This window comes from Scleropages formosus, chromosome 1 (assembly GCF_900964775.1).
Source record: "Scleropages formosus chromosome 1, fSclFor1.1, whole genome shotgun sequence".
Classification (NCBI taxonomy): domain Eukaryota; kingdom Metazoa; phylum Chordata; class Actinopteri; order Osteoglossiformes; family Osteoglossidae; genus Scleropages; species Scleropages formosus.
In genome coordinates, this window is record NC_041806.1 from 41,005,131 (window position 1) to 41,030,467 (window position 25,337).

General features: G+C 38.1%; 1 protein-coding gene across 1 annotated transcript; it reads right to left on the reverse strand.

The window, feature by feature from the left end:
- Window positions 1-247: 247 nt before the first annotated feature.
- Window positions 248-22,255, reverse strand: xrn2 (5'-3' exoribonuclease 2). Its single transcript, XM_018743830.1, has 31 exons — window positions 22,016-22,255; window positions 21,256-21,383; window positions 21,059-21,170; window positions 20,599-20,710; window positions 20,350-20,408; window positions 20,029-20,118; window positions 19,745-19,817; window positions 19,551-19,601; window positions 19,162-19,319; window positions 18,999-19,073; window positions 18,733-18,866; window positions 18,549-18,606; window positions 18,303-18,410; window positions 18,052-18,096; window positions 17,762-17,902; window positions 17,283-17,327; window positions 16,262-16,356; window positions 15,598-15,733; window positions 12,881-12,988; window positions 12,705-12,794; window positions 12,442-12,514; window positions 11,913-11,996; window positions 11,477-11,574; window positions 11,294-11,373; window positions 11,112-11,168; window positions 10,187-10,255; window positions 9,367-9,495; window positions 9,108-9,250; window positions 3,554-3,617; window positions 1,184-1,316; window positions 248-498 (listed from the first exon to the last, which is right to left on the reverse strand). The coding sequence occupies exons 1-31, from the start codon at window positions 22,088-22,090 to the stop codon at window positions 436-438; spliced, it is 2,886 nt and encodes a 961-aa protein (XP_018599346.1). The 5' UTR covers window positions 22,091-22,255; the 3' UTR covers window positions 248-435.
- Window positions 22,256-25,337: the final 3,082 nt, after the last annotated feature.

Genomic DNA, 25,337 nt, shown 5'->3' on the forward strand with positions numbered 1-25,337 from the left:
TGGGGAAAAAATACAGACGTTAAGGTTTATCCTCTTCCTTAAGGACACTAAAACACGTGTTCAGGGAAACCAAAACTCAATCTAACTAAAAACCAGTTTTCATATTTTATTAAGTTGGCCTGGCACTTCTTGCTATTTTAATACATCAGTGTTATAAGGGGTAGGCCCACCGGTTAAATCTCTCACACACACACACAGGGGAGAGAGGAAAAGAAAAAAAAAAAAAAAAAAACCACCACACAGACACTTTCCCAAATGCGTTTGTATTTGACAAGTTTTACAGCTGTAACTTCTTAAAATTCAGTGTAAGAACATATTTTGGTACAATTAAAAGGAGGAAAAAATACATGACAAATGAAACCACACAAAAAAATAAAATGGTAAGAAAAATCATATTTTGTAGAGATCACCCCTTCTTCAAGGACGAAGTTCAGACTAGTCCCAGTGGTATCTCCTTGCAGGAGCGGGAGGTGGATAATGCCTTCCGGAGTTGTAGCCCTAAAAAAGAAAAAAGAAAAAAAAAAGAAAGACCAAATGGATGAGATCACGGTGAAAACCTGAATGCTTGTACTGTTTTTACAGACAGCCAGGGGACATTAATAACCTGCCCTGCCTGTATATTACAGCAGTAACATTTAAGAAACAGTAAACCTTTAAAACTTTCAAATTTAACACACTCAAAAGGCAATGCTAAACAGACATTCTGTTTAGAGAAAAACTTTGTTCATTAGGCATAACTTGCTCCAACAAACACTAGGTCTTAACCTGTGGTACAATTATAGAACATGTATGAACTGGTAAGTTTTAACTTTGAATACTTCAGTAACAGCTGAAAATTGCAGCTCAAACAATGTCTCTACCTCTTACAACAAGGCAAAGTTTGGGGGAGCTGCTCCATTTACAAATGTGCTATTGATTGTTTTTAGAGCAATACATTACCAAATCAGATAAATCAAAAGTATATGCTTGTTTCATTAAAACTGTTTAAAGAAAAATGAAGGCCAGTGATATTTATACTTATACTCAAATATGCACACATTTTTGTACACCTGTATATACACATACATAAACAATACAATAGATCAATACACAACAAATATTGTATATATTTATTAATAATGATCCTTTTCAATTGCACTTCCACTAAAATGTTGAAAACTGTGGACGAAGCACTCTAAGCTACCTGCTGGTGTCCGCGGCTGTCATCAAAGTGGGGTGGACCACTCAGGCCCCCATGGCTTCGATGTTGGTTCTGCTGGTATGCGCTCCCTTGGACCTGCATCACCCGGTTCCAGCCTGGGTTACTGTACGGTGGCCTGCAGGGAGAATTGAGGGGGTGTGTTCAAGGCTGGCTTTACAGATTGCACAACAGACTCATATGGTGCAAGGTCCTGCCACAGAAAAAAATTCTATTCAGTCAAAGTACACACATAAAATTTGTTCAAAGTATTTGCAAGTATTTTCAATAATTTTAGCACTGAAATTAAAAAAAAATTCAAAAGGAGAATAAGACAAAAATTCCAATCTTTCCCAGCCACTGTGGATGATTACAAACAAATTCTTAGAGTATTTTAAATGTAGGCTAACAAGGGGCCTTGTATTTTCCCAAGCATTGATCTAGTGAAAATGTTGGAAGGTCTTATCAAGTGGAGACCTTTCCACGTTCTATAGATTGAGTTTTCAATTGATTGTGGTGACCTGGCAACATAAGTGCTAATTGGCACAGACATGGGGGGTACAGTTTGGGAACAAACTCCAAAGCCAGAAACTACCCACTTTCCTGTGTGATAAAATGCTGTTGCACAGTTACATGAGCAAATTTGTTTGAATTTACATTCAAAACATATGGCAATCGGCTTTAAACTCATTTAATAAATTTAAATACAATTTATTAACAAGTAGAATGTGATTTGGACATTCATACAGTTATTTAATGTTAGCAACAGAGGCATGTTTCAGAGAAAATATTTCAGGTACACTCATTGATTTCAAACATTAGGATTAGTTAAATAATGAGATCCTGATTAATTACTAAGGAAAAAAAAACCTGCCACCCAATTAGTGTGCATTTACCAGCAGGTTGTGGTACCCCCTCCTCACAAGAGACAGGGGCCTCCTAAGCAATTTCTCCATGTATAATGATTGAGGCATGCGGCTCGTTTCAGAGCACAGTAAAAAGGATGCTTTGGACTGATAAGTGTTAGAGACGATTTTAATTAGCACAATGTCCTGTATCATCCTGGCCACACAAAACAAAAATATTTGACCAGTCTTTTGGATGAAGTTTTAATAACAGATGCCTTTGCACTGCAACTGTATCTTTCTCCAACAGATGGACACCAATGAGCTCACAGGATCAAACGGAAAGAGTGCTGGGGTGGAAAGGGAAAGAAAGAAAGAAGGGAAAAACACTTTCCTAATTCTAGTCATTTCAATCCGGAAAAACCAGCCTGCAATAATCACACACTGGCAAAAAGATAATACACTAAGGTGTTCAGGGAGGTCACTGCAGTTATAAAAGCAATCCTCATTTTAAAAAGATATCTATTAACTGAAATGAATGGAACTGAATTCCAGCATTGCCTCCCGGTTTGAAGACTAAGGACAAACACCATACTTTCAGATGTTTAAACTTTTTTTTTTTTTTTTAAAAACCTGCCACAAGTAACATTTCAGCAATATGTGAACTTAAAATGAAAAAGAAGAAACCATATATTCTACTCATTCACTTTGTCACTAAGAAAAGGTGGTGTGGAGAGGGGGGGCAGGAGCCCCATCCCTTATTAGAAAACCATGTCACATTCCTGCCAGTGCCTCCTTCCACCAGGGCTGTGGACTATAATCCCCCTCCAAGTTCCTAACGCATTTAATTCATCCCTGTCATAAGTAGTTAAAGAAACTGTTTTCAGTCACCACTAATAACTACTGACCTAAGGTGACATAGGCACACAATGGGTTTGCCAGGCCCGAAATACCAAACCAAAGAAGCTGATTTGTACTTCAAGAGGACTGAAGTAAGAATCAATAGACGGTTTGTGTTGACGCTGTGGCTGCCGCATGGAAATGATAATTGTGGAACACCATTAGTGATGCCTCATTAAGTACTGCGAACCTCCTTAAGAGAAATTTGTTTAGCGTGCTCAAAATGTAGAGATGATTGAACCCCCTCTGTGGAATTGTATGGTTACTCAATAGTCTGTGAAAACAAGGGTTAAAAAAAAAAAAAAAAAAAAAAAAAAAAAAGTGTTGGACAGAGTGTGTATACGTAAGAAAAATAACCTGTATCATATCTATTCAATCCCACTTCGTAAGAACACATCATTGTTTACTCTCACTGTTGACAAAATTAAAACAAAGCTTTATATTTGTTTAGTTAAAAACAAGAGCAACAGTATGTGTCAAAGTTTTTTTTTTTTTTTTTAAAAAAAAAGAGAATTTGTAAAAGTGTGCTCAAAGTGTATGTAGAGATGTAACATACAGAAAAGAAAAAAAAAAAAAAGAAAAAAATAAAGACATATGTTATCCCAAACTAGAGACAAGGGAATGCTCTTACCGTGGACATGGCTGCAGACTGTATGATGGCTGTGCCCCATGAAATGGGTCATAGAGCCTGGAATCTGTCAGGACAAGACAGAATTCAAGCACATTTCATTATTTCTGTCATTGCAGTAAAACTGATCCACACACTAGAGTCTAGATGTCAACCGTTTACAATACATTTATGTACTTCATAATCTTCAAACCAATAAATGAAAAGTTATTTCTGAAAAGACTCATTCACAGCAAGGTACAGGGGCAATGTCATAAATGTTGCTGAGGAAAGCGTTACATGAAGGATCATCACATAGTGGCTTGATATGTCACAATTTGGAATATCCTTTCTAAGCTGTAACAGAAAAGCTGCAAGGGGAGAATGATTTCTATTGTTAGCATCTACATGCAAGCTACATTTAACTAAACCTCACAACTGAATTCCAGCATCACTGACAAGAAGACCAAAAGATATTTAAAGGTCTGAATGGGAAGAATCAAAACACTGACATATTTTAAAGATTGTTTTGATAATGCATTACATATACTGACCATATCAGAGAGAAACTTCACACATGAAGCATTTAACATGCTGTCCGGACTAACAATGATCTACCAAGAGTAAAAAGAAAAACATGACCACCCTCTCCAACTTAAAGGAGTATAGGCTGCAAAACACCAATTCATTTTGGCATGCTCCAATTCCGCTGATTCTGGTTAATGAGACATCCCCTTTGTTTATGTAAATCTTTGCTCGCTATTTTTCTTATTTGTAAAGTGCCACCATAATTCAACTCAATTGTTTCTTATTGCTGATTGAGAAAAAGCTCATGTTGATAATGATTAAATTTGTAAATGTTTTAAAAGGTTGTAGACAGCCCTGCATTGTTAAAATTTTTAGCACCAAGTTTCCACTTCTAGCATGAATTTTATTTCAACAAAACAAAGCCAAATTTTGCATGTGCCCCAAAAGGAACTGATTTTACCTCTTTGAAAGTATATTAAAAGCGGGCATGATCCGGGAAAAAAATATCGAAAACAAAGAGCCGCAATCAGTAATTTTTTTAAAGGGTGTTCAAGTCAAGCCAAAATGAAACACGAAAGAACAAAATAGTTGCTCAACAACAGAATAACTTCTAAGCATAAAAATGAAAATGCAGAACTTCAACAGTTCAACAATTCAAAGCCTCAACCCTTACACTCACACTATTAAAGACATTTAAAAAATATTGAAGGGTAACTACTGAAAAGTAGTAGAAAGAATCAATGTCAAAATATGAATTGTCAGAATGATTAAAGAAAAGTCTGCTGAATTTGCTTTATCTGCCTGAAAATTGAATATGTGTACAAAGGGCAGCACTGAGAATAGCTCAAGCATTATCCCTCAGAGTCCACAAAGCAGCACATTTTTAAAGAGGCGAACAGCTTCTTCCCAATCCACGGTTGCCAAGGCGATGGCCAGCTGCAAGTCTCAGACGTATTTGTTTATGGGGCAAGTCTGGAGAGCGGTTCAAATGAATACGGTGCTAGATTGGGGGGTGAAGGGATACTGAGGGCGGGAAAGGGGTGTAGTGCAGCAAAGAAATAATAAAAAAAAAAAAAAAAAAAAAAAAAAAAAAAAAAACTTCAGGGTGTAAGAAAAAAGTACCCATCTATAAACTGCAAAACTGGGGTGAAACAGGTGATGTCTGCATAACAGCATTAGAGGAAAGCACACGCCTATGCAAGTAGACAATACACCAGTGAACAATAGAGAATTTTTTTCAAATCATTAAATGTAACTATTATTACAGGCACTTCTTGCGTAAAAGAAATTGAGAACTGACTCTACACCGTGATGAAACAATGTTAAAATACCATAACATGAAAAAGCATGATGGAAGCTGAATTAATTCTCAGGAGGAGCAGAGCTGATGTGACAAGAAAATTTACACTGTGACCTTGCCCAAGGCAACAAGTTCTTCAAACAGAATTAGTCATGTATGCCAATAACAGGCATTAAAGGGAAGGTGACATTCTCCTAGTTTAGTTCAGTTTATTAGCAGTATGAACAGATTTATGCAAATATGATGGCTAATAATCTCTTCCACCAACAGTCCTAGTTATATAGTCACAACTAAGAGCATACAAAGGTCCAGAACTGCAAAGGAAGACCACCCACTTTCTTCCCAATCGTCAAAAATGTTGCTGAACACAAACCAGTTCACCCTATCCAAGCAATGAGGACAAGGTCTCACTCCAAACAAGAGTGTGGACAATGAAATACCTGCATCCTTCCTTTAGACATGTAGGCTACAGTCAGCCATCTGAAAACTGGACCGCAACACACAGGACAAAAGCAGGATTACAGGCAAAATTCCTTATGTTCCTTAAACACTTCTCTCTTAAAAACATGGAAATTTGCTATTTCTGTTGTATCACATTAGACAGTAACATCAGCAGAAGTACCTGAATCTGCGTTAGGCAAAGTAAAGGAGTTAATTTTTTCAGAAGTGAACCTTTACAGAAAGCTTCTTGAGAAATAAATCTCCCTGGAAAGAAGGCAAGCCTCAAATTTGTAAAAAACTGTCAAAAACTGAAATAAACAGTAGCGATCAAAAATGAACTATTTTCCACTGAATGAGAGGCCCAACAGACAGGACTAAAAGAGCCTTGTGGAGTCGCCAGACAGTTAGTACTTTACAACCAGCTGTTTTAATTAGTGTGGACAAAGCACTTGGTCTTGTTCCAGGGGAGACCCATTCACGTGAGCTTGCGGGGGGTATCCGCATCGTGAAAGAGAAAAGTTAACTTCGTTTCGACACTCTTCGATGTGCACCATCCAATCAAAAGTAGTCTTCTGAATTTTTTTTGTTCAGCAGAGGCAAAGGCCATCTTCCTACGAACAGCCATCCCCATTTAACAAGCTCATTATCACCAAGACTCTGAGTCGTCCCGTAAAAACACAGTGATGATGCCGGGCACCCAGGGACGCTGTCCATGCTCCTCTCCGCTTTCCCAGACAAAGCACAATGCTGATTAGCCCCAATCCATGTCAGTGTCTGATCCTCAGCTAAATGAAGGTAAAGCACACAGAAATAAAACATGTCTCTCTATTTGGGTCTAAAAGCTATGTTTCAAAATTTATAATGCCTTAATGAAGTTCTTCTGTAACACCTTGGCAGTGACAATGGCAACAAACAAAAATTAAGACAAGCATACAATTGAGGAAACTGGATTATCAAACTAATGACAAAATTACATTTACAGAATTTCAGGACTATCACATTGGTCAGCAATACATGTCCTGCTTAAAGGCTTTTGTGTGTAGCAGTGCTTCAGTCAGCTTAACAATGACACAAGCACCAAGGTATAGAACATGACTGATACAGATTTGAAATAATTTAAATAAAAAAAAAAAAAAAAAAAAAAAAAAAAAATATATCTCTATCTCAACTACCATGATGGACGAGATGTTCCATGCTGAACTGGGGATTCAAGATACCTTATAGCAATAATATTGTTATTACTTGTTAACTGGCTTAGAATTGTTACTAAATCTAGAATGCCCAGGAGGAGTGGGCAACCACTGGCTCTTGGACCCCCAGAGGTTTTTTTCTCGCTCAACTTTCAATTGGGAGTTTTTGTTCCTTTCCCTCCATGGCCAGCAGGCATACTTCTAGCTCTATAAAAGTACTGGATTATGGTAGTCATTAGTCAACTGTGTTGTTTCCTATATGATCTTTTTTTTTTTTTTTTTTTTTGCCTTATGCCTGTGTTAAAGCGCTCTGTCACTGCGTGAGAAGAGCGCTCTATAAAAATAAATTGAATTGAACTGAAATTGAATATACTACAGATAGATAGAAACCAATTGAAAACACAAAAACACATATATGGAATTAATAGTGGCTCAAATTCCACAGGGCATGACATTGACAACAAGCTCCAGGCTTAGTGGAACACTTCATTTAATAGTTAAAACACTTCAATTTTAATGCTGCAAACAACTTTGTTGCTTATGTTACTGGTGCTCATCCTCAGGGCCTCTTCAAGAAACAGTGAATGGACTTTGCAAAAGGCAGGTGGAAAACTAGAGCACTTCAGAAGCAGAAACTGGCTTGTCAAAATTTAAAACACCAGAAATTTTAAAATTAAGGATAAAATACAGAAAAAGGGTAAGAATAACTGTACATTTCAGGACAATATAGCCGCAAATTAAAACCTTCAAATTCTGAAGTTATGACCTACTATCTATATCAGCAGCCCGATCAAGAAGAAATTTGCATTTACTGATTGCACTAATCAAAAACTCCTTTAAGAAAATGCAGCTAATTGGTAAGTTCATGCACAGAAGCTTATGGACTGATTCCCAGGAACCAAAACACCCAATTTGAATCGAGTGTTGCCAGAATGTACTTGACTCCTACAAGTTATCAGCGACCAGACAAGATTTTTTCATCAGCAGCAAATTGGCACATCAAAGTCACAGGGGAGGACCGATGTCGAAAACAGTACAACAGTGGCACAGCAGCGAGTCTGACTGACCGAAGCAGCCTTAACCAGCTTGGGAACATATTACCATTCCCAATTCAGAGCGCAAACACTCGCCAGTCAAGTGTATATCTGAGGCAATAGGTTTCTTAAAAATACCATACTGCAAGAGATCAGCACAAAGAACAGATTCCATCTGAGAAAAGAAAAAGAGTCCTTTTCTTGTGCCACATAATGTTTCCATTTGTAAAGACACAAAGATACAAAAGCAAAGTTAAATATATCGGTAAGTACTGGACAAAATGTAACACCCAGCACAGATCTGCTGAAGTATGACGACTAGAAGAGTATAAATCTTCTAAGATGGTTGTAAACTGTCAGTTACATTCATTTTACACTGGGTCCTCAGCTGGACTTGAAGTTTGTAATTTAATTTGTTAGTAAATCCAAACTCACTTTAATCACTATGTCACAGTCAATGAAAGATTAATACAGATGTCCCTTGACTTATTAATGAAACAGTTTCTGTAAAGAACTAATTTCTTTTTTCAATTTTCATAAACCACTCACCCAGTCCAGATCTGCAGTGGTCCAGAACTTACCCCTGAAAGGCTGGGACGTAGAAAACACCTTGGACTGTTTACTTTATTATCCTTTATTAACTTGGACATATATTAAAATCAAATTTACTTTAAAATTGCTGACACTAAAAAATGTCATTCAACAACCTCCTATTTGACTCAGTCCGTAAGCACGTGCAATGCCTGTCAGCATTTGGTCACTTTCAGTTTGCTTTATTATGCATACAATCCATCACTCCTGGAAACACCTATCCTTGTCAGGGTTGATAAAGGCTTAATGCAAACATATCTTGATTTATTTACTAGGTTTGCTCTGTAAAATCTTGAATATAGATATAATAAACAATATGTTGTAAAACTTCAGTTTCCTGAGAGCTACATTAAAACAAAACTAACTTAACACACAAAAAAATAAAATGCATAAAAATAAACCTATGGGGATCCAAGTACCAGTTTGCGCACACCCTTCCTGGGCAGTCAAGACCTGTGTATTCAGTTCTTTGAGATGAGAGGATAAGAACTTACTTGGGAAGTGTGGAACGTGTGCATTAATTGGGCCATGAGAAGGGCCGCCATGTGAGGGCCGATATGGGCCGCCATGGTAGTTGCCAGGGGGTGGGGCATTGCTGTATAGGCCATCTCTGGGTCGGTCCCTGTTCATATTGTGGCTGGAAAAAGAGACTTCAATCAAATCTAGAGACTAAAAACTGTTAGTCTAAACCTGTCACCTGACCTCCAACAAGCCAATTCCCGGTCCTATGCCAGAGAGGCTGGAGAAACCCACCTGAGTGCACGGAAGGCAGACTGATCAAGGTGGACTTGCTGTCGGTTTGGATTGAAACCCAACTGTGGTTTCCAAGGACCTCTGTTAGACTTCTCCCAGTCAGAAGGCTTAAGCACCTTTGAAGGTATTCTGGAGTAGGAGGAAAGCTATTAAGTGATAGCTTTTGAAGTAAATATTTAAAGAGAACAAGACAAAATATTATTAAAGTGCTAAACATAGTACAGATATGATTGGGATCACAAAGAAACATCTCTTCAAGATCTCAGGTAAACTGCCACTGAGCACTTTCAAATTAAAATCATGGCAGTATGAGTCTCTTGCACTGGTACACTGCCAACAAACTGTTAGAACCTGAAACACATCTGGGACTATTACCTGTAATAGTTTTTATACAACAGAAGCACATCAGTACACATACATCTCTAAGTACAGCTGTTTCTGAAATAGTTTAAGGAGGTAAAGCTAGCCAACGTATAAATGCCAGTGGTGATGGCACACACACGCATGCGCGCACACACACACTTTCTGAACCGCTTGTCCCATACAGGGTCGCGGGGAACCAGAGGCTAACCCGGCAACTCAGGGCATAAGGCTGGAAGGGACGCACCCAGGACGGGATGCCAGTCCATCGCAAGGCACCCCAAGCGGGACTCGAACCCCAGACCCACCGGAGAGCAGGACCCGGTCAAACCCACTGCGCCCCCCATTGATGGTAACTGGATAAAGTCAATTTCCTTAAGCATATCTGTAAATAATTCTTGAGGCTCGAAGCAGAGCCATCCTGATCAAACAAAGATCATCTACAGTACTGCTCGCTTACTTGGCCCCTGGTAGGATTACAGCCTTGAACACAAAGCCCTCTTCGTACTGAGGATCCTTGAACTTTATCCTGCCAAAAAAAGTAAAATCAAATTACCATTTTGGTACCGACATAGTTATAATACAAACTTCTCTCTCAAGACATGAGTCCATTTCATTAGGAGCGCTTACGGTCGCAGTTGATTCAAAAACTGTAAAGTTAATTAAGTGTTCTGCAAAAAAGTTTTAAAAGTACAGGCTTCTTTCTAATTGGCATAATTTGTTCTTGAAGATTTGCTTATAGAACAAATGACCTTAAACTCTTAATTGAAAAACCAGTGTATTCTTGAAGCAAAATCTAATCCAAAACCATGTGTAGAACATCAGAACTGTTCAAGAAACTTAAAATCCAAGGTTTAAATTTGCCCTAATGAGGTAATAATGCTTATAATGTAATTACTGTTATTACTCATAATGCTTCTGTTGAGCTACTAATAAAGCATCATTCACAATAAATGAATAAATCACAGTCATTTGTACTGATACAGCCTTTCAAGAAAAAAGTTAACTTGAAAGTGAAAGTTATCACTTCAAGTCTGAAACTGAACAGGCTTACGGTAAGTCTTTCAGTTTTGACTTAAGGCTCAAGATTTCAAAGTTGCTAGCAAGCAGGCATATGGCTAATGAGACAAATGCAGAGGAGAAGCCTTGTTTGTGTATTTGTGGGGGCTGTTTGACTAGTGTGAAGCTGGACATCAAAGGTTGTATTTTTAATTTAAATTTCTGTTCCTGTAAAGTGTTTCTCATGAGCTCATAGCTTGTTATGTATATTTCAGGGCACAAATTACATTTACCTGTAAGTCCAAATTTTCAGAGAAGGAGTCTGTAATTTTAATAAATATTGCAGCATCTTTAAATTGAATGAACCTCTTAATTCCTTCACTTACCCAATTGCTCTATTCTGAGCAATATCTCGCAAGAGTGGAACAGGAGAAACTACAGGGCTGGGGAAAAACAAAAAAAAAAATGAAAAATGCATTTTCAGCACAAGATTACATTGACATTAACAATGAAGTGGAAAATGTTAATGAACAGTACATAAAAGTAAAAATAAATGGACGCTCCTTACTTATCTGGTAGAATAGGCTCTTCATCAAGATTTAATGCACCTTGGATTCCATGGCAGAGCTCAGGAGGCATCTCAGTGCCCTGACGTGTGTAAAGACAAAGGAGGAGATGGAAGCATTCCTTTTTGTGTCACGCAAGAAGAATAGTGAGATACTAGTTATAGGTGCATTACTGTAGGACTTACCTCACTTGGTTTTGTGAGATACAACTCCCTTACGAAGTCACAGAGAGGGTGGGACTTCCCAACAAACAACATATCGCTGCCCAAGCTGTTTCTTTTGCCTGGAGAAACCCAAATACAATAGTGAAAACTGTAGACAGAAGGCAGGTTAAAAATACAGATGGAATGTAATCTATTCTCTACTCTGACACTGTTAGAAACAAGGATGCTGAAAAAAGTGAAATGAAATTGAAATAATGATTTACACCAAGGTAAATTTTCAAAATTCTTGTACTTGTGTGAAGCTTTTTTTGAAAACTCACATAAAACCTTTAATTTGGAGGGAGATGTGTGTTTTTTCTGTCTACTTTGACTCTATATTGACATTCAAGCATACACATGAAATGTAGGCTGAGAAATGCTGGTTGATTCGGTGGTGCAAGGAGTGAGGATACTCAACGTTCTTCAGGAGTGAGGTCGGGGTACACCTCCTCTAGTGCCGCCCTCAGCCGACGCTCATCCACAAATGGCAGAAGAGCCACGCCTTTGACAAAAGAGCCTTGTCAGTGAATGACTAAATATACTGCAGCGCACAAAATTAAGGATTTCATTAAAACGCTGTCAAAAAACTTTTTGACTTCTTGTCAGCAAATAAGGTCAGTTACAGTGTAAGTAAAATGTAAACAAAATGTAAATGGTAAAGAATGTGTAAAAATACAATTGAACACATTATACATAAGGAACCAATATTGCATGAGAAGTATTTCCTTTTGAAAATCATTACTTGGCAATGCTGCACAGAACAGACTTGATTCAAAGCCAGCCTACACCAAAACACTGCTGTTCCTGCCATGTTCCAACATCACTGAGAATGCGATCTGACTTTTATTGCAGAAAGCAAGTAAGGTGCTGTGAGATTTGGGAAAATTTAAGATATGAATCCATGTGTAAATCCATTCACAATAAAAACACAGCAGAGCTACACATACCCTGCCATGCATATTTTTTTCCATTAAGATCAATGGCGAAGTCTTCTGGGTAAAAGTCAATGATAGACGAGTCCTGTGGAACATGGTGCATATCAGAACCAATGGAAGAGAACAAAACCTAGTACCAACCCATATTAAAAAAAAAAAAAAAAAAAAGACACCAACCTAGGCAAAAGCGATTGCGGCATAATCATGGATTGGCACATTTTAATTGGATATCAGTAGATCTCAGGAGTGCATGCAGATGGAGGAAAATAGCTTACTGGATTGGTCATGAGAGCTCGCCATGTTGTTGGCAGGAAGTTTCCGCTAGCAGCAGGAAATACACCCATTAGCTGCTCCAAGGGCTTGAACTATGCATGAGAAATACAATGAGGTTGAAACCCTGAGGATCTCTGCACTAAGAAATCAAAAGAATGAATATGGTGTGGCTACTCACCGGCTTGGTACCAGTCTCAAACTCCATAAACATGCCCTTAATATCTTTGAAGTCGGATGCAAAAGGAGCATAATGGAATGGGAAATACCACTTCCAGGAAGCACAACCCTGTAAAGGAGCAATGGAAGAGATCTTTTATTGGTTCTTCAAAAGTAACATACTAGCTGAAAATATTCACAACAATTGGAAGAAAATTCATTGTATTTTTGTATTCTCAATAACTCCACTCCATTTTACAGACTAGGGTATTTGTCGGTATCTATTTTGGGCATCCTGCAGTCTGACTACATTAACTGTTGATAACATGAGAAATGCATTATAATCACACACACATACTGGCTGAAAGCGCTCGTCCCAAGTGGGGTCACGGTCAACCGGAGCGTAACACGGCAACACAGGGCATGAAGCTGGAGTGGGAGGGGACACACCCATGACGGGACGCCAGTCCGTCGCAAGGCACCCCAAGTGGGACTCGGACCCGAGACCCACCAGAGAGCGGGACCAGGCCAAACCTGCCATGCCACCGTGCCCCCCTGCATTATAATTAAGTTTTATTTAACCAATATTTTGTTCAAGGAAACAATACTAATTTTGCTAAATTTCAATGCAATTTTGCAAAATTTCAGTGCGATTCAACTTTAAATGTTAAATTTCAATAAGCTATTTAATATAATGACCAAACTGATACAGAATCGTATTTTTACAGTACTAATTCAGGGCTAGGGACTTTTACTTCAGAAGGAAACAGCCCCATCTACTATGCCACCCACTGCATAAAAATGCAGCTGCCTTTTAATAATGATGAGAATATGGAACAGAAATAAGCTAGAATCATTCTCCAGACTAACATGATGTGATGCACACTGCCCAAATATGATCCCGGTTTTGTCTTACTCCTTATTTAGGAATTCAGAAGGAATAAAAATGAAAAGGTGAACAAACTATAATTTTAAACTATCAATTCAAGCACCAAGGCACACATGACAACTTTCAGCAATTTATGGGGGAAAAAACAGGCATAAACTGTTAAGTTTAAGTGTCCTCCTTCATTGTCCTGCTTTAGTGGTTCATGCAGACATTTCCCAGTGCATAAAAAAAGTGATCCTTTTTGTGTCGCAGTTTACAAGCTATTACAGACAGTGATCATCTGAAACCTTCTGTATAATGGAAGTCCTATTTCTATTGCAGTCTACAGCAGAGTACCAAATTAAGATGAACCTTTTGTGCGGTCAGTGGCCCCCTGGTGGCCTTTCCAGTAATGACAAAGTAAACGCCACACTGGACTACATACACATGGTCCCCTTCCTTGCATCAGCCTGCTGGCATTGTTTAAGATCTCTCTTCTGTATTTGTAACCACGTCAGGCTATGGGACCCTTTTACCCAGGAAAGGGAGGAATTTTAATTCAAAACTGAAAGTTACAAAAACAAAAATGTATCTATTATGGTCAAAGGTTTTCTTTTTCTAAATACCATAGTGGTATATATACACTTTACAGCATTACATGTAATTTCTACAGATTTCTATATTTATACAAAGATTAATTTTATTGGTTTCTGGTTACCAATTAACAATATTTGGAGCTGGACTGGGGAAAAACTAGTGAATCTCAGTTTACCTTAATGATGTTTTCTATCATTTCTTAAGTGTTTTAAAAAAAAATAATTCCTGCTAGAAGCTGTTTTGTTACAAGATATACTGTTTTGGTCTACATTATGGTAGAATAGCAGGGACATTTAGTGCACAAAGCAGAATCTCTTTAAAAATAATACAAACTCATAGCAAAAATAATTTGAACAGCTTTGCCACCTGAACATGATGACATCTGGAGTTCTGGATTAGCTTTGGCCATTCATGCTAATGGCTGATTCTCCAATTCCCCGGCAACGTGCTTGGCTTTCACAGCACGAATCTCACTAATAACCATTGAGTTTTACAATCCTCCTGTATGGTCTTAGCAAATCTCATCTTAATTTTACAACCGTTATCAACATACTTCATTCAGTGATGTCGGTGCATAGCTTTTCAGACCCCTGATGAACAGATATAAAATTTGATATAATTAAAATTCCCAATACAAAAAAATCCACTGTAATCCACCATATGCTTGTATCTAAGATATTAAAAGAAAATTATAAATTAGGCTAAAATATTATTAAATATATCTGAGCTGATCCCATTATGAAATGTAAAAACATTCTTTCCCTTCTGCGTTAATGTGTGAGCTTACTGAAACTCCAAAAGGGCAAATCCATTAGTGTGTGGTAGATAGGGGACTCTGAGATGAGCTCATTCAGGCAGACCCCCTGAGAGATCTATCAGTCAAATAGAACAAGGTTGCAAAACCCCTGGCTCAGTGCACACAAGCTCTCAATCCCCTCTGCAAAACATCATACCTTGGATCAGCAGGGGGAATATAATTAAAATATTTAGAATCCAAGATGAAGATGTCTCTCTTGCAAGGTAAAAAAATCAATCCTCATAACATTATGAAAACTCAAGTGAGGTTTCTTTAAATGACAAGACAGCCATGTGAGCTAGTCATACCCTACAAAAACCAAGACACACTTGTGGTTATGGCTCATCCTCCATTGCCCTCCAATTATTAAAAAGTCAAGAACTAGTACAAATACACACCATTCACACCTGTCTCCAATACTGTACAGGATAACTGGAAGACAAGTGAAGGACTGACACTGTGCGACAGGAGGCTGTACCTGATAGTAGTATCTAAGGACCCAGCAAAGACCCTCCACGTAAGACTTCACCACTTTGCGCCGAAAGGTCTCGTCACTTGCATCCACGTCAAACTTAGTTTTGTAGTACCGCTGTTTCCAGCCATCTTCCCATAACCTTAAGGGGTTTTTTTTTTTTTTTTAAAAAAAATAAAAAAATAAGAGAAATTAAAATCTGAAATCATACACTGTAAATAAGCTAAAGAAAAACTTTGAAAAGTACACCAAAATAATGTGATTGCTTGCAGCCCCATAATTCAAAGTGTCAGTGTCAAACATCCCAGAAGTGACTTCCCTTTGATGGCTCAGACAAACTGATTTTCTGCCTAAAGAATGGCTTCCCTTCATGCTGAAGCAATTGAGAGCTACATTATGCCTACATTGTCAAGGATGAAGGGCTTCTGTCGGCTCAATCCTCTACATGGTCCCAAGGGGGAAAAGGGACTTATTGCGGGAAAGCCTGAGTGAATACTAATTCCTTCCCTTGGCTTTGGCAACCATGTCTCAAAGGAGTTTCACATAACATCCCAGCTTTTCATTTTAATTACTACACCAGTGATGAATAGGTGAAACAAGAAGCTGCTAAATTAGGGAAAGTTTCATTAAAGCATGTGAACTGTAGCTGTCTTTACCAGTGTAGCCATACCTGACATTGTCTTCTGGTTCAGGCTCGCTGTCACTATCCTCTGCCTTTCTCTTCTCACCCCGGGTTCCTGGACCATCACTAGGCCCTGCACGAGACTGAAGAAAGACACTCAGTGACTAGCCTGCACACAACCTGCTACCTATATACACAGAGAAAAAGCCATACGCTATACAGTAAGAGTGCTGACTGATGTCAAGTACAGATTTCTACAAGTAGGTGAATGGAATTTTTTTTTTTTTTTTGCTTAAGCACTCTGAGGCAGCAGGAAGTGTGGCTTTTGAGAACTTGAGACTGAAAGATTACATTTAGAGGTGAAAACCTGGGTTTGGCTGCTCTACATTTAAAAGTGCCCAATAGCTTCAGCATTACTATCACTCATCTTACTCATCACAATATTACTCATCTACACAGAGCAACAGAAACAAAAAGTTACAAAAAGCTTTGGCTAGAAACATCTTGTAAGCAAATTGAGTTAAAATTATTACTTAGACACATCCAGTAGACACTATACAAAAAATGGTAGTGCAAGGAAGATATTAAACAGAATTAAAGGGAGTAAATTAAAATGTCTTTTTCCCCCCCGGCACTTTAACTAAGCCAATATTTCAAATGGACCAAAATGATCCGAGATGTTATACATAAATTATTTTTCATATGAAGCACAGTAACAGCACAACCAGGAATCATGTTCTTGGGTCATGAATCAATACTAGCATACAAATGGATTTATCACAGCTATACCTGGACATCAATTCTTTCTACATAATAAAAAATGATAGCACCCAATTCAAGGACAAACAATCCAATTGGAGTTAAAAAAGAGAAAAAAGGAGGCATCTGACTAGAAGCCTGGTTGTCATAGAAACCATAATACAGTAGTATTAATAATTTATAAGATTTTGGGGCAAAAATCAGTTTAAAAAATGCATATACAAAAGTAAGGAAAAAACTACAGGCATACAGAAAAGGGTACAATGTTTAAAAAAAAAAACTGCAACAGGTAGCAGACAGTGTGACATGCCTGGTTGCCGTTCATCATCATGGCTTTCAAAGACTGAGCTGCATTCTGAAAATGAGAAATAAATAAGTACATTCCATATTAAAACAAACCTGTCACTTGACACAAAAGGCAACTGGCTTGCTGCTAATAAATACTTTATATTATGGAATGCCAAAGTAAGGCAGCAGTAATACTGCATTATAAAACCATCCGAAACATCCTAATACAATGCTAAATATATGTAAACATTTGTAGTGTCAAGGAGAAAACTGTCCACATGTTAAATTACTGACCAAATCTTTACTGGTCAACAAAAATCATTTCACTTTCAGTACTGAAGATACACAGCAATAGAAAAAAAAATTAACTCCTCTTGCCTAAGACTTCCATTTACCATGCACACACAAACACATTAACAAAGGGAAAACTTTTTCAGCTATTCTGATATATTCTGCATATGAGATTAGACAGAACAGTTGAAGCTGCTGAGACTAGAGTACCATATTGCGCTGATCCATTCCCTGCATTCTCATGTCGAAGGCTGTGTGTCGAGCGTTCTGAATAGGCTGGGGTATAGCCCTCCCGCCCAGGGCCTGAGGGGCAAACTGCCCAGTAGGCAAGAAGGCTGGTCTCTGTTCTGCCTGCAAGAAAAGTACTATTGCTGCTTTGCACATGTTCAATGCTAATATTTCTGTAAATCCATCAAACTGCAGTATAGGCATCCTACATCCCAACAATCAACGAAAAACCTATGTGACTGATATTCACTACATACAAATTGTTTACTTACTTTTAACCTTTTCTTCTTCTCTTTCATTCTTCTTTTGAAAGCCTCCTACAAAAAATAATGGGAAGAAAATAAGTACCACAATGAAATTTAGTCTACTGAAACTATTTCGGAGAGCAGAAAATACCAACCAGTAGCATCCAAATTTTCATACACAGGAAACTGTAATATAAACTCTATTCCTGTAAAATCTGGGTAGAGTTCCACAAACTCATTTAACAATGTAAAACACAAAAGTATCCAAAGAAACATACATCATCTTCTTTGCGTTTTTTGAAGATATTGTCCTCTGCCACGCCAACTGCTTGCATGATCATCTCTACACGCTCCAGGTGGACAAATCCATTCTCCGTGAGATAACCCTACAAAAACCCCCCAAGAATGTGTTAGTCTACGCCACAGACTGAGTGGGAGATAGACATTCACAAAACAAGTAGCACTATAAACAATAATACGCCTTCATACAGTGAGGCTCAAGCATTTAAAAAAAAAACACTCACCCCAGTTTTGTGTACAACATCTTTATAAATGGCCACCAGCCGATCAATGGCGCCTTCTCTATAGCGGATGAGGGCAAGAAGAGAAAAACACACACAAACAACTGAGTTGAGGGGAAGAGACAACTTGCTAAAGAGGCTATCTGCTTTAATGCATGCACATACAGAGTGATGATGTTCAGCTCACCTTATTTCCAAGGAGGGCAGGTGAGGCAGAAAGTCATTTCCGACAAAAAAGCACATGAAGACCCAGTCATCAACACTTCTCTCAAAATTAAATGGGAATGGAAGGCTGGCCATTGTTAACTCCCGTTCCAAGTACTGCACATGAGAAAAGCAATTGGTTACAAGATAATACTGCTTCACAAATGTGCCACAATATTTTTTTTCCCCATTTCAATGGTTTACTCACCACAGCAGATATTTACTTTGATAAATTAAGCGAATACATACCTCTCTCAAAACAGAAAGTCTGATGAATATGAACTCCTGTTCCGAGACTGGTACACTGTCTGCAAACTGATCATGCTGTAAGAGTGGAATACACAAGGTTTGTCATGATGGAGGGATTCTCTACAGATGTCTGCTGTAGGAGAACCCAGCATGAGGCACGTACCTCCCCCTGCTTCTCCCGAGCCAAACCCTGGCAGTCCTTGATCTCATGCCCCATTTGACCACATAGGGCACAGGGCCTTGGTTTATTGGGCTTAAACTCCTCCCTGATGATGGTGAAGTTGGGCTCATGTGTGGCCAGTCCGAGCATGATTAGATCAGCTTAACAGAAAAATCAGTGGAATGGATAATATGAAATTGCAAAAAAATCGACAAGCAAATAAGGTTGATCATTCTTCTGAACTAATGTCGTTTACAACAAAGTCACCTATGAGGTTTTTTTTTTTTTATACATAGTTTTCCCATTATTCATGAATGAAGTCTTGTATAATACACAGCAACACGATGTACAGCCAGTAATTTGTTTCATGTATCCATAGGGTGGGAACTCACCATCAGCACCACACAGGCAGTGGTGAGTGTTGGGATCATGATTGGGTTGTGCTTTAAAAAAAAAAACAAAAAAAAAAAAAAATCAGAGGGATACAAAAAGGCATTTAATGTATACAATACAGACAAAAATTTTTAAAATCTTTTTGGTGTTCTTTTGTTTTACAAATTTAAAGACACGGCACAGTGCAACTGACCTCGCTGTCTTCTAATAAAGTCCATAATTTTATGTTCTCCTTCTCCTGGAACACTTGCATCTGACAAGACCACCTGTGAAACAAAGTTGATTATCAGTGGCACTGTAGTTAATACATCCTAAACAGAAACAGAACAAGGCAGAAAAAAAAAAGTACAAAATATGTAAGAAAATAGTGGATGGTACAGTTCAATAAACTATGTAAGTGGGAAAATTTTACAAACACCATCACTACAGCAAACAAAGTAAAAGTATTTGGCAGAGGCCACTAGAAGCTTGATGTACCGTGAGATTGCGCCATCCTGGATCGTTGCTCAGCCTCTCTGCAATGTAGTACCGAAGACATTTTGCAAGGTTGTCCATGAACTCTGTTCCCTTAAGTGAAATATGAATGACAGTTATCCAGCAATCCATTTTCAAAAACTGCTCATCATCAGTGCTTACCAGGGTGTAAATGAAGAAAGTCAAGTTCACAGTTAAAAAATTATCTGAATAATATTTGCACAAATGAAAGTCTACACACTTACTTTAAATATATACATACAACAAGTGCAACAAGTACAGAAAAATTAGTGTGGGGGGACATAGAACAATATATGCACTTACTGGAGTGATACAATTGCTGTCAAACCTCTCTTTAATTTCATCAGGTGGTAAATATCCTCCTACAAACAAGTTAAATAGTTTAATTTCTATACTTGGAGCAGACAACCACACTCCAGGAAACATGAAAGTGAATTATATCCAACAACCAATTCCTCCTCAATGATTAAAGCCAATAAGGTTTGTTACATCGAATGTGGAAATGTCTAATGCTGCTTAGGCTGGCACCAGATAATGTTCCAAAAAACATACCCCTCTGGTAGATCTCCTCTCTGACCTTCTTCTTTTCCTCCTGCAACTCCACCCCCTCTTTGGAAGCACGGAATCGCCTTGACCTCTGCTGATTCATTTTAGCACGTGGGGCCTGGTCAGAAAAAGTTGCATCAAAACATATTCATGGTTGCTTGCTGTTTGTTTTCACTAAGTTAAGAAACATTTGATTTTCACTGGACATGTTCATATATAATTAAAATGGCCAAAAAAAGAGGTACTCTGGTATGGAGCCAGCAATACACCTTTTTCATATGACTACTAAAAGAATCTATTCTCTGAACTAAATTTCGTCAAGTGAACCATAAAGCATTGTTGCAAAATATTGTGCAGAAGAGTGCTCAACCTGCCAGTTTTATGCAAAAAACAATTTTTACCTTTTGAAAGGGTTAAATAAAATTTAAAAACTACCTTTTTCCCCCCCAACCAACAGCATACTTACAACCCCGTCGATAGCCATATACAAAACTCTTCTTGGACGAACAATGTTAAACAGACGATCAATATATTCAAAGATGGCGACCATCATCTCGTCCTCATTTTTGGGGGCAGGCCTTTGGAAACATGTGAAAGTAAGGGTTGGTGTGGCACCATCTTTATGACAGTTCAGTAAAAAGGCACAGTTAAATTGCAGCGTACTTGTCCTCAGGGTGTGTGCAGGGGTGAATGATCCCATTCATGTCCAAGTACAAGTTGTCAAACTCCACCTCATTTGGGTTGGGCTTGCTGGTATCAACAGGTATGCGAACTCCATTGCATTCCTTTGACTTTGAAAGATAGAAATAAAAATTAAAACACACGTACAAATTAGAAAAAAAAAAAAAAAAAATCGAAGATATTTGATTTGAGTAACATCAAAAGACACCAAAATCTGAACTATACCTCAACTACTGATATTAATCCATCTACATCATAAGGCTGAATAAATTACAGTTCACTGTAAACAATGTTATAAGGGTTTATTTCAGTTGGAAGTTCAAGCTCTGCAGAGAAAATCACGAGAGAGACTTCATCTCTGTGTGTGCATTGCGTCCTAAAACTCACTCCAAAAAACTGAAGCCTGAATCTTGGACGCAAACTTTTAAATGTCTGACTTTTCCACAAAGTCTAATCCACAAAGTCTAATTATCTGGTAAAACGCCAGTCAGTCCAGCCAAGAGTAAGAGTAACAACAGCACACACAGGAATTGAGTTAACTATATATATCGGCAAACTGCAAATTAAAAAAAAGAAACATGATGATGTTCAAGTCACGTAAATCAAAGTAACAGATAAATAACATTAGTAACAGCGGCACGAGAAATGTGGGTAACAGTTTAGTTACAAGTCTGAAATGTGGAAAAATTACGTTCCCAATGCTAACAGTCTCGTCCAACTTAGGCCTCGGGCTGCAACTCACCTTTTCTTCGACACAGTGCACAATAATAGAGGCGTATTTCCGACTCAGCCAGCGAAAAAAAGCCGGAACTCCCATCTCTCATAAAAACAAGACGAAGTCCACTGTAAAACAATGTACTTTTTAAAAAAGAATCCTGTTAAAAATGCGAAAAAAACAAAACCACACGTTGCATTTGAATTTCAACTACGCGTGCAAAGCTAGCCGAAAAGCCATAATTCACTTCCGGGTTATTCGAGATGTTACCGCAATGAGTTCTGGGTAGTGTAACACACTAAACTGTCCTCTGTTACCAACGTAAATTTATCTATGGTTCCAAGTTGAAAACCTGAATGGTGCGGACTTGCCGACATTAAATCCAAGTCAAAAATATATGTAACATATTAAGCAATTATTAATGTAGCATTGAATCTTCGTTGTTAATAAATTGTTTGGTATCAGTGTCAAGAGATTAAATATGATGAAATAGCATACTAAACTATATGTCCATTTGTCAAATTTGTCAGGTTTTTAGGGGAGCAAAATATTAGCAATAGTATTGACTGTCATTGTACAGAAGTACTGGGGGAAGGGGAAAATAAAGCTTACTTGAATATTGGAGGGGCATACAGTTTCCTGCATGTATAATGGATAATGTACTTACTTTCCGGTCTTGGTACTGTGTTGTCTCTCAATACTTTAGTTTTGTCTTGGCCATTTCCCTTTCCAGAATGATGCATATCTCCTCTGGAGCCTCTAGTGAGATGTTTGAGGAAATGGTTTTCTCTGTGGCATTTTCAGGGTTAGCCTCAGAAATAAGACGAGAAGCGAACAGCAAGAGAAAGCAACTACTGCTCATCTTTATCGACAGTATATTTCCCACTACATCTACAGGTTGTAAATACCTTGAAAATTAAGATCAAGTGCTATAACTTAACACGATAGTGAAATGTTGAAATTCACATAATTAAAAACAATAAATGTGTTACATGGTAAATGCATAGGCTGTAGGCGGGTTTAGGTGGGTTACTGAGTATGAAATACGCTTCTGCGAGGGCAAAGAGAATAATTCACTGAGATTAATTCAGTAAATTGCTAAGAAAGTACCAATAACTGTAACCAGCTGTGAAAACCTATCTGTATTTATTTACATCGCAGCATGCAGTGACCCATGAGAAAGGAGCCGGTAAACTGTAACAACCAAAACAGCTTGTAATAATTTGAGAGGAGCCGATTCACTTCGTCACAGGACCACATTTCTGAAAAGCAAACAGCATTTAAAATGTATCATGTTCAAAAGAAATGCTAATAAATCCGTTTAGAAAATTAATTTAAACTATCTCAACAAGTTAGTAAGGAGGACTAAGTGTTGTTCAGATAAAGAGATTCAAGCAGGGTTAAAAGCAGCATGTTTTAAAACCCCCACCCCCCAACCCCCACACCTACACTCATCCCACAATAAGAGGATAGTCTCTCTGTACTGGTGTCACACCAGAAGGGGGTCTCTGGTTTTATTTTTAATACTGCGGAAAAATGCTCTGCTAGTACATTTGTTTAACATAATTTAAAGGGGGGGGGGGGGGGGGGGTGAAAAGCAGAACTGTGAATGTTAGTCAAAGACAGCGTTAGAAGACTTACACCTACATCTCACTACACAATCATATCACTGATTATAAACATGTAAAAGGTAAAAACAATTGCTTATTCTTGTTTGTACCCATTGCAACAAAACACAAAATTCATATAAAGAAAAAATTCTCTCACTTTTCATTACTCAAAGTAAAACATTCAAAGAATAGCAAAATGTGCCAGAAATCTCAGTTTCCCCATCTAGCTGGGCTGAACAGCTAAAAAAAACCCCAGAAATTGTACATTAAGCCCACTCCGTTGGGGTGAGGCTTTAAAGAAATTTTCTCAAAATTCTGTCACAGATCTACTGAAGGACTCAAGTGCTTCATTATTTGAGTATTCCAGGAGAGGATTTCTGGGTTCCCATAGCATCCGCAATGCTGCCATGTCAGTGTGTGGCCCCTAAACAGGCTTTGATCTTTGCTGATACATATTCAGCAGTCCGTTTCACTTTAATGATCTCATCTTCACTTGGTTTCATTGCCGGGCTTATTCAAGTAACCATTGTGTACCTGTGTCATTTTACTGGCCTATGGCCTTGTTTATCTTGTTCTGCTCTTATGGGATGCTGGGGCATGTGCTCGCAATCAACAAATGTGTTTTTCTAGCATTTCATCTGGGTAAAGAACTAAGGCTACACTGGTGATGACTGTGTTTTTTTTTAAATTTTTTTTAATTATTTGTATATTCTGGAACCAAACCCATGATCAGCCATCCTCTACAAGAACAAATCACATGGCCCCTGAAAGAATGTGTGAAACAACACTGATGTGAAGGTGACAGTCCACTGATACAAGTCCATGCACCACCTGTAATTAATGATGTGCAATAACACAAAAACATGATAGAAAAATACTGTGTCTTAAAAGTATTCTCATAAGAAAGGACAATCCATTGAAACAAAATTTTGGATTACAATAACATCTGCACACATGGATTACAGCCAGCAAACGGGAGCTGTTCTTTATGCATTGTCAACATCATTAAAACAGCCCCATCAGCCAACCCACTTCAGACACAGGAAGACCTGAATACAAGGCTTTGCCATTATGGTAAAGAGCTGTAGATGGCATTGACCCATGTATCTAACATTCCCATTTCCATAAACATTTGTGCCTGTTCATCTTGTGCTGAATTGACCTTAAGAACATGGAGTGATGATTTCGACGCGTGAAGCACTGAGGGTGACAGCTTTTTGTCGTGCATTTTCAAATACACATGTATGTAAGTGTGAAATACGGCACAAACCTGTATGCCATCCCTCGCTTCTTCTATTATTCTCCACGTGCACTACGATGTACCTGTGTCAAAGTCTATGAGAATAAGTCAATTTCATTATATATATTACACAAAAAATGTGAAATGGATGTTTACAAATGCTCATGCAACTTTACTGCAAACCTTTTAGTGTCACCGGCAAGTATTTTAATCAGCCAGTCCAGCAACCTTACATCTTATCTGGGTTCAAACGTTATGTAGACCACTGAGTGCACCACTTACGTCTTTTCAGAGAATAATATGTATCGCACAGGTGAGCGCTAAACTCTGTGGAATAAGACTCAAATATAGGTTACAAAAGTACTATCCTAATCAATCAATGATTTAACAATGTTACAGGCAGTGCTGATAATATAAAATGATATTCTAAAAATTAGTTACATATTGTGCAGCTTTCCTCCCCACTTGAACTCTCAGAGCTCACTGGAATTTATTAAAT